The sequence below is a fragment of the Penaeus vannamei genome, chromosome 17, assembly GCF_042767895.1.
Source record: "Penaeus vannamei isolate JL-2024 chromosome 17, ASM4276789v1, whole genome shotgun sequence".
Classification (NCBI taxonomy): domain Eukaryota; kingdom Metazoa; phylum Arthropoda; class Malacostraca; order Decapoda; family Penaeidae; genus Penaeus; species Penaeus vannamei.
The window spans coordinates 17,990,076-18,000,075 of record NC_091565.1 but is presented as its reverse complement, the minus strand read 5'-3'; the positions used below and the strand labels follow the sequence as shown (position 1 = coordinate 18,000,075).

The 10,000-nt window shown below is 37.6% G+C and overlaps 1 protein-coding gene across 4 annotated transcripts in view; it reads left to right on the top strand.

Moving 5' to 3' along the window:
- Nucleotides 1-9,014, top strand: part of eRF1 (eukaryotic release factor 1) — a 27,018-nt gene extending 18,004 nt beyond the window's left edge. For 2 of the 4 annotated variants that reach the window (XM_027375042.2, XM_070131997.1), the window contains exons 9-12: nt 559-685; nt 795-888; nt 1,009-1,156; nt 6,050-9,014. In XM_027375042.2, the coding sequence (XP_027230843.1) occupies nt 559-685; nt 795-888; nt 1,009-1,156; nt 6,050-6,135 (455 nt within the window). In that variant the 3' untranslated portion in view covers nt 6,136-9,014. Of the gene's footprint in view, nt 1-558; nt 686-794; nt 889-1,008; nt 1,157-2,107; nt 2,225-6,049 lie in introns of all 4 variants that reach the window. The other 2 variants (XM_027375040.2, XM_027375041.2) reach the window with 2 other exon arrangements.
- The last annotated feature ends 986 nt before the right edge of the window (nt 9,015-10,000 follow it).

Below are 10,000 nucleotides of genomic sequence, written 5' to 3'. Positions count from 1 at the left end.
CTCCTCCTCCACCTCCCTTCCTACTCCTCTTTCTCCTCCTCCTCCTCCTCCTCCTGCACCTCCTCCTCCTCCTTCTCCTCCTCTTCCTCCTCCTCCTCCTCCTCCTCTTTCTTCTTCTCCTCCTCCTCCTACACCTTCCACCCCCCTATATCTTCTGTCCCCCATTCCTTTCACCCCCCGTACCGTCACCCCGTACCGTCACCCCTTGATCCCTTCTTACCCCCCATACCTTCTTCCCCCCTCTACTTTCCTCCCCCTCCCAAACCTTCTTTGCATACCATCCTCCCCCTCCTATACCTTCCTGCTCCCTCTATACCTTCTGCCTCTTTCACCCTTTGTCTCCTGCACATCTTTTTCTCCCTCCCTATTTCCTTCCTCCCTTGCTATAACTCTTCCTCCTCACATTCTTTTCCCTCTCCCCTGCAGCTCTGACAGTCCACTCCCCCTTGTTTTTCCCTCTTCCTTTTAATCCTGACAACCTCAGTGTTAAGCTTTATACTGTGTTTTTTTTAACATAAATGATTTTCAGGTAAATTAACATTTTTCATTATCTTTCAGGCAAGTACTTTGAAGAAATCAGTCAAGACACTGGCAAATACTGTTTTGGTGTTGATGATACACTAAAAGCTTTGGAGTGTGGAGCAGTAGAGATTCTTATTTGCTGGGAAAACCTTGAAATTGTTAGGTAAGCACTATGGTACACTGTCAAGAGACTGCTGAGCAGTGTTTATGTTTATATTTATTTTGGTGTTTCTCTATATGTTAATATGGGTATATTTCCTTCACTTCCCCAGATATATCTTGAAGAACCATCAAACGGGTGAGGAGACCATTATGCATCTTACGCCTGAACAGGAGAAAGACAAGACCCACTTCACCGACAAAGCTGTAAGTAGATTGAATTATGTAACTTTGTAAGTGTTGATTGTGATACTTTTTTTTTTTGTCTGTGTAAAGGTAAATGCTGTAATGATAGCTGGATTAATGACAAACTCTTCTCTGTTACAGACTGGAGTAGAACTTGAGTTAGTGGACTCTATGCCATTGCTAGAGTGGCTTGCCAACAACTACAAGAGCTTTGGATCCACCTTGGAAATCATCACCGACCGATCGCAAGAAGGATCGCAGTATGTACGAGGTTTTGGTGGCATAGGAGGTAAGCGTTGTTCTATTTGATTTGTGATGATGGTAAATGGTGAATGATGAATGTTGCATCTTGATATCAGGAATATGCTAGATTGATTCAAGATAAAAGTGAGTAGGCTACATTACTGGAGTATGTATAAACTGGAATTTTAAGTAAATAGCTTGAAGTTAATAGTTTAAGTTGCAGTACATCATACAACAAGGGGTGATGAAAATGTATTTGCATTTTTTGTCGCTCTCTCTCTAATAAGGTATAAAGATCTGATAAAATTTTCAAAATAAATTTTTACAGACAGTTATATCAATAGAAGTGCACATATTAAAATATAACGGTTTTCCATTTTATGTATAATGTTCACTAGAATCCTTATATATTAGTTGCACAATACTTTTTATGTGAAAGTGTGAGTATTTTATTGTGCAGATTTTTTTTCCCATGTCTTAAGAAAATCAGGAAGTTTGCACATCTAAGTGCAGAAATATTACTACTATTACTCCATCAGTTAACCTAATGCCGCTGGGTAAAAAAGTTTGGCAAGTGGATGTAATAACGTGAATGTTGGCATGTATTGGCAGTTTCCCATTTGCACCCAGCTTGTTCGGTAGTTTGCAAACGACATTTGGGACCTAAAAGCTTTCATTTTGCTATAATTTATAAAACTTTGAATGTTTACCGTCATTATAGGTGATGTTGCCTAAGAACTTTACCGTATAAATGAAGCCGCAATTATCGGAGAAAAACAAACTGTCCGACGAGCCAATGGTGCCTGAAAGGTCATTATATGATGCCATCCTTATTTCAGTCCACAACAACCATGGCATGTACGGACATGCCACCTGGCGGCTAGTGGTTAATATTCAAATGAGATTAGATTGTTGTATCCCTACCCCCCAAGAAAAAAAAATCAAAAGAGAATAGAAGGTGCAGATTGTCATTTCATGTTGTACTTTGCCTTTGTAGGCATCCTCCGCTACAAGGTGGACCTCCAATGTCTCGAGGACTTGGAGGAGTTGGGAGATCTGGACCTTGATATTGATGATTACATCTAAATAGTATCCCTGCATTAGCGTTTGTAGGGTCAGTTGTAGGCGGGTTTTCAACACTTTGTTTTTGTCCCTTTTCCTGCAATATTCCCTTTAAGGTGATGTGGATTGCCCAAACTATGACTTGTCTGGCAAACGACACCTTGAAAATGAAATTATTATTCCTGCTTTTTGGGGGGGAAGGGAGATATAGCGTGAGAAGTTTTGCTAACATTCTATACTTTAAGGAAAAGTGTTGTGTGTTGAATTAAGAAGCTTCATAGATTAATGTATTAGAATCCAAATTTGTTGAGTTTTTATGATTTTTTTTGGATTTTTTTTTGTCTCCATATTTTTTTCACGACAAGAATTAAAACATTATAATTTTTGTTGTATAATAACTTGTGAATACTGATTGAAACAATTAACTCCTTTACATTTGTTGTAATGAGGGAAGTTGGGACCCTACTTTTGATTTTAATGCAGTCCAGTATGCATCTCATTTGGTAGAAAGGCTCCAAACCCATTTCTGCTGATGTACAGGTAAAATGCAGCTCTTGAAGTCAGCCATACTGAATTCTTTATAATTATCAACAGCATACAAATATCTTAGTTGGCACTAAACAGCATTGGATTTTATGCTCTTTTGGTGTAGAGTAGTTTCTTGTAGTATGTAATCGCAATAAAGGTATGTACATTTTAGCAGTGAGCCAGTTACAACTACTCGGTATCTCACCTGTTTACCCATTTCCTTGATTTATGAAAAGACTTTATTCAACCTTATATTGCTATTAGAAATGTCAGTAACATAATATTAAAAATAATATCAGAGTAGCAGCAGCAATATTGATAGCTTTAGTTTAAAAAAATTTTATCCTGAAAACTCAAGGAAATGTGAAATCAGGCAAGGTCACGAGATCTGCAAATTGACTCCTTTGTAGCTAAGCACTTGCTGAGCCATCTGTGTGTTGACTTTACACAAAATAATACACTACACTACAGCATTGGGTAGATTTTTAAAATTAAGTTATGTTAATAACCCTAGGAATTATGCAATACCTTTATTGCATTTTGTTAAATATTCAGTTGTTTTTTCTTTTTCTTACTATGGTCATAAAGAATTATGTCCTATGAATCATTTTCTTCAATTAACCCATTGGATTTGGTCTTGTCATGGAAATCATGGTGCTGGAAATACAGGCAGTGGGTTATGTAAGTAGCAAACACCCTGGATGTGCGATGTGTAGGTTGGGTGTGCAGAGCATAGGCCAGGTGTAGGTTGGGTGTGCAGAGCATAGGCCAGGTGTGGGGTGCGTAGGCCAGGCGTGGGGCATGTAGGCCAGGCGTGGGGTGCGTAGGCCAGGCATGTGGCGCGTAGGCCAGGCGTGCAGCGTGTAGACCAAGCGTGCGATGCGTAGACCGGGCGTGCGATGCGTAGACCGGGCGTGCGATGCGTAGACCGGGCGTGCGATGCGTAGATCGGGCGTGCGATGTGTAGAATGGGCGACTATGCCTCCCCTTTGTTAAGTTGTTTTGTGTAAACTTTTTTTTAGCCTTTTAGCCATTTTCCAATGTCCATATTTGTCTTTTGATTTTCTTTATCCAGATGCTGATAGCTCCATGACTCCATATCATCTTTTCATGTAGTAAATAACTCAATGCAAGAATAAATTTTTTGTACTGTGCCGCTGGTCACAGCGGCCAGGAATATGGTGCGTAGCATGGAAATAGTGTCCTCCCTGGAGCCGTGGCTCTTCCAGTCATAGCTTACACATGTTACATTCCACTATTGTTTATCAATGGGAATAATGCTAAAGCCCCCTTCTAAACACCAAAGGAGTTGAATCACACTAAGAGGTTTGTGCACTTGTGGGAAGTCTTTTCTGCCTTTGCCTTTGCTCATGATGACAAGTTTTTGTCACCTGGCCAGCGGTCATTTTATCCGATGGCAGCATGTTCACGTCACCTAGCCCTTGACCCAGATTTTTCCATGACGGGACCGTAGCGTCATCCAGATTGTAGGGGCTAATAGTTGCATTAAAGTTCCAAATTTAATATCTGTTGTAATTGTTGGAGTAGTACTAAAAACGTCAATAACGTTGGAGTAGTACTAAAAACGTCAATAGTGTTGGAGTAATACTAAAAACATCAATAGCGTCGGAGTAGTACTAAAAACATCAATAGCGTCGTAGTAGTACTAAAAACATCAATAGCGTCGTAGTAGTACTAAAACCATCAATAGCGTCTGAGTAGTACTAAAACCATCAATAGCGTCGGAGTAGTACTAAAAGCATCAATAGCGTCGGAGTAGTACTAAAAGCATCAATAGCGTCGGAGTAGTACTAAAAGCATCAATAGCGTCGGAGTAGTACTAAAAGCATCAATAGCTTCTGAGTAGTACTAAAAGCATCAATAGCGACGGACTAGTACTAAAAGCATCAATAGCGTCGGACTAGTACTAAAAGCATCAAAAGCGTCGGAGTAGTACTAAAAGCATCAATAGCGTCGGAGTAGTACTAAAAGCATCAATAGCTTCTGAGTAGTACTAAAAGCATCAATAGCATCGGACTAGTACTAAAAGCATCAATAGCGTCAGACTAGTACTAAAAGCATCAATAGCGTTGGAGTAGTACTAAAAGCATCAATAGCGTTGGAGTAGTACTAAAAGCATCCATAGCGTCGGAGTAGTACTAAAAGCATCAATAGCGTTAGAGTAGTACTAAAAGCATCAATAGCATCGGAGTAGTACTAAAAGCATCAATAGCATCGGAGTAGTACTAAAAGCATCAATAGCATCGGAGTAGTACTAAAAGCATCAATAGCATCGGAGTAGTACTAAAAGCATCAATAGCATCGGAGTAGTACTAAAAACATCAATAGCATCGGAGTAGTACTAAAAGCATCAATAGTGTCAGAGTAGTACTAAAAACATCAAGAGTGTTAACCCACTGGGTGCATATAGCATATCATGTATGCCTTGTCCACTGGAATTTTGCTTTATTAATGATGTTTACACAGATGGCTCCATTAGTGTTTGTCACCAAATAGTTGATTATTAGCCTTACATATCTTTATTTTTGCTTTTCCTTGATTTTGGGAAAGATTCTTTGTCATTTATAGGTAATACTGTTTTAATTCAGTATGATAATCATTAATGTCAGTAATAGCAAAAATTGTAGTCAAAGAATGGGGAAATCAGATGTCATGTAAGGCCTTCTGATTGACTCCTTTATGGTTGAGCACTTGTGAAGGGATTTGTGTGCAACAAGATTCGCAAAAGACAACAGTGGATATTACATGAACCTGAGACCAATAGAATGATATGTCCTCATGCAAAAATTGTGGTTAAATATCAGCTGAAATGGAAACTGTGCCTTTCTGTATGGGATTGATACACCAAGAGAACTTCCTTACTAACATGTTGCTACTAACTGAAGTGTGCATTTTTTGAAGTGTGCATTTTTTATCATAATTTGTTTGAATCTCATTTGTGTTTTTGAGATGTGTGTATTATTGTCTGTGGGTACTTGTCTTTGTGCTTGGGAGGGGGGGGTGGTATTGGTGTGAGTGGGTGTGTGCATTTGTACTTGAGAGCCTCTAAATGTTCGTGTGTGTGTGTGTATATGTTTATAAGCGTGCCCATACACATACTAATAAGTGTGCGTTCATGTACTAGCAAGTGTGCATTATTCTGATTGAATGTGTGGGTATGATTTTAATTTATATTAAACTTTCTTGAGAAAAAAGCAACTTAATTTTTGGAATTTTCCAACAAAAAAGACGGTGAAGTTAAAATTGAGAGGTGTATTTTGTTTGGGTCTTGCCTAATATATTAATAAATGATTTTCTTTATTTTATTTATTTATTTTTTTTTTTTCAGGGATCTTACGTTACAAGGTTGACTTGCAGCAGCTGGCAGACCTGGAAGAAGACTTCAATGACATTGACCTGGATGACTACATGTAAATTGCAGGGACTACTCGGATTTGCGTAGGGCTCGGCAGCGGAAGGGCACAACCACCCAACCTGTGGGAGCACGCATCAAAAGAAAGCACTTTGAATTGGCAGCAGCATCAAATTTACCAACGGTGTCTGATTGGCCAGGCCTTGCACTGCTCTGTTTAGTTCCCTTGTTGAGACGCAAGTCACTCCCGAAGAACTGCTGAGAGGATGTGGTTCTTACATTGTTGCCTGACAATCAGGCTTTTTCTGTTCTATATTGTAATAAATTTTTTGGAATATTATTACCAGCATCTAATCCTGGGTAACATTAATTACAAGGTGGCACATTGTGTGGGTGCTCAGGGCAAAGGGAGGGGAGATGGCAAGGGGAAAGAGGGAAAAGGGATTTAAAAGGGATGGAGATAAAGGGGGAGGGGGGAGGGTATTATCCAATGGAGGTTTACATATTTCAGGATTTATCTGTTTATTAAATTTCTTTTCAAGTGTTTTATATGCCAGAAATTGCTTACTATTCAGTAGTCTTACCTTAGGCCAAGGCCTGTGGATGTAATCCAGGTTTACATATTTCTTTTCTCAGTTTATTCACTGCTGCCAAACTCAAAGAGGGTGATATATGGCAATCTCTTTTTTTTTCCTTTTATTAGGGAATTCTCTTACGAGATGTGGGTGTTAATGGAATGATATATTTATTGGTTGAATTGCATACTGGGCCTCCCAAGCCAACACATTTTTGTTAGTTTTATTATGCAATTAGATTATAATTTATTTTTCCTTTTTTTTTTTTCTGTAATGCAACTTGCAAAATAATGTGATATTCTCAGGCCATCAACTGTTGCCCAAATAGCTGTAAATATATATAAAAAGATTATTTGTTCATAGTTTTCCAGCACATGCATAAGGGCTCTTGTATAACAGTTTGTCAGCAAAGGTCCCATATATATATATATATCAAGTTAACTCCGTGGCAGAAATAGCCCTCATGAAAATTCAAATCTTAATTGAGAAATGAATTACAGATTAGTTTAATGATTCGTTAATTCTTTTCTTTTAACTAAGATTGTCAGACAGCTGTGAGAGATATTCCATTATCGTAAGTGGTTCTCATGCAACAGGATTCGGGGAATAGCTTTCCGAGTGACTGGTTTTATCTCAGCACGAATGGAGATGGGCCTAATGCCAGATACTTCACCCAAGAGGAGAGCCAATGATGGGCCCAAAATTCCAATTACAGATTTTTATTTTATTTTTTATAATTTTCTGGAAGACTGTGGGTGGAATTGTGTATGGGTATGTATATTCTCCATTACCATAATGCGTTTTCTCCTCTGATACTGTGATCGCTATATATTGCTGTTGATTATTATTATTATTTTTTTGTTTTTGTTTTTGTTAGATGATAAATAGTTGCAAGTCAGGGTACATTTATAAAGCTCTCATGGTGTCTCGCAATGGTAGTCAGAGCAACAGGACAAGGATAGATTTAAAAGTGGGGGAGGGGAGAAAAAAAAGTCAAATGTTCAAGTTTATGTGGTGTTTAAAATCCATTTAGAAGGGAAAGGGTGGGGGGGTTGAAGAGAAAATGTTGATGGTAAGAGGAAGCCCAGTCCCTCCTGATTCTGATGGCCCTCCTGGGGGATTCTCAAGGTTCCAAGCCTTGGGGTCCCAGTTCTGTACCGGTCTTTGTGCTCAACGCTGAGTGCCAATCAGGGTTCAGATAAATAAAAAAGAAAGAAAAAAATAGGATCGGCTAACTCACAGGGCCTCTTATGGCTTGGCTGATCTAGGTGGGCTGCCTGTTGTTTTGATACGGTTAATCCCCGAGTGTGGTTAATTTTTGCCAAACTGTAGCATGTTATCTGTGCCTTATTGGGTATTTTATGTTCCTGTTCCTATGGACAGGGTACAAGTATTTGCGCGAGGAAATGATGTACTTGGATGAATTATTGGCTCGTCTTGACTACAAGGTGTCTGCACATTACCTCAGTTTGCACTTCCATTTTAGGTAAAAACCTCCAGTCAAGGTTTGGACTTGTAAGTCGAGGAGTCTGTGTGCGTGGAGTGGTGGACGCATCGTGGATTACACAAGAGACTTAGACATGGATCTGCATCTATTCCATATTTTTTTATGGTGGAAATAATCTACTATGCTTTTGCCAGCACTTGACTCCTGGCACATGTGAACTTCAAATGACGATAAAATATGCATTCTGTCAAGATTGAGGTAGGGATTATAAAGTAATGGATGATCCTGGTCCATTGCCTTGGCAATATTTAGAAAAAAGAAACGAGTAAAATAAATGACAAGAAAAAGGGAAAAACAACAACTTTCCAATTTTGGAACTTGTGACATATAAAAAGTCTGAAGAATTATTTATTTTTATTGTACTTTTTTACTAATGTATCATTTTGTGTAAATCGTATCGAACTTAAAATGTAGGTCAGTCCCTAGTGGAAGTAAAGTAAGTTCTTTTCAGAACTGGAAAATTAATTTGTATTTTTTTATTTTATCTTTATTTTTTTTGTAATGATTTTTTCTACTTACATTGGAACTCACTTTTCTATAAAGTTAAAAAAAAAAAGATTTGTAGTGTGAGGCAGCCAGTTAACGTTAATTTGTAAGTACCAACGGGCTTTAAGCAGCTCTTTGTTGATTCGTAATTTCATCATTTGCCCTCTTGTATAAAAATGCTTTAGATATTTTATGAATATCATTAAATAGTTGTAATTCTGAAATCAGAAAATCCAAATCTTCAAATAGGAAATACTGTTTGTCTCCAAATGAAAGTCCCCAGCCCAAGCCAGCCGCCAGTGTACTATTGTTTTCTCTAGGGTGTTCTTGAAGACCTGTATGGATCGGCTAATAAAATACTTTAGGGAATTTATATATTTAATTTTTTTATCCTATTGTTTTACAACCCCCCCTCATTATTATTATCTTCATCATTACTATTATTTTTGTTATTATGATTAAGACCAATATTATTATTATCAGTTACTGTTGTTATTACTATTCATTAATATTCTTATTTGGTTTTAATGAGACCTTTAATTTTGATATATGTGAGTATGAATTTATGCTATTGAAGATAAGTGTGTATTTTGGATAATGTGCCTTCAGACGGATTTATATAAATCAGGTTTGATCCAGTTGAATGTCCTTTTTACAAACACACTTAGTGTATTTGAACTGATACTGATATAGATAAATTGAGAAGTAGGAGAAGGGTTGGAGATGAAGATGACACATGGATTTTAAATGTTGGATACACCATTTAGGAATAGAATTTACATTTTCTCGGACTTCAGCATGTCTCCTTTTTTTTTAGAAATAGGTTCCGCCTAAATCTATGAAGCTCTACAAAATATTTTCCATATTCGTCCTATTCTTTTGAATAACAATGTATAAACTTGCATCTGGATTTCCTTTTTACAGACAGACAGTACTTGGAACTGATGATAACATGCATAAGTTGAGTGGAGAGGAAGATTCAGAGATGAAGTCACACTTGGATTTTGACTAACGCATACATGATTTAGGAATAGAATTCATGCTTCTTTATTTATTCTGCAGTTCTTCTAACAAAAACAAGTTTCAGGCTAAATCTTTGGAACCATACAAAATAGGCCATATTCATATCCCATTCTTTTAAATAACAACTTTCATCAGATAGAATTTACTGTACAGTTTTTGAGTGACTGAAATGCGTAAATTTCTTTTTACATGGAAAAAAAAAATGTAAAAAGGAAAGGTAAAGTATAGAGTTCATAAGCATTATGGAGGTGGGAGAACAGTAACCACTGCAAAGAACAAAATTTACAGGAAGCAGCGAGAATTTTATTGATAAAAAAGATCCATAAATATAAATCA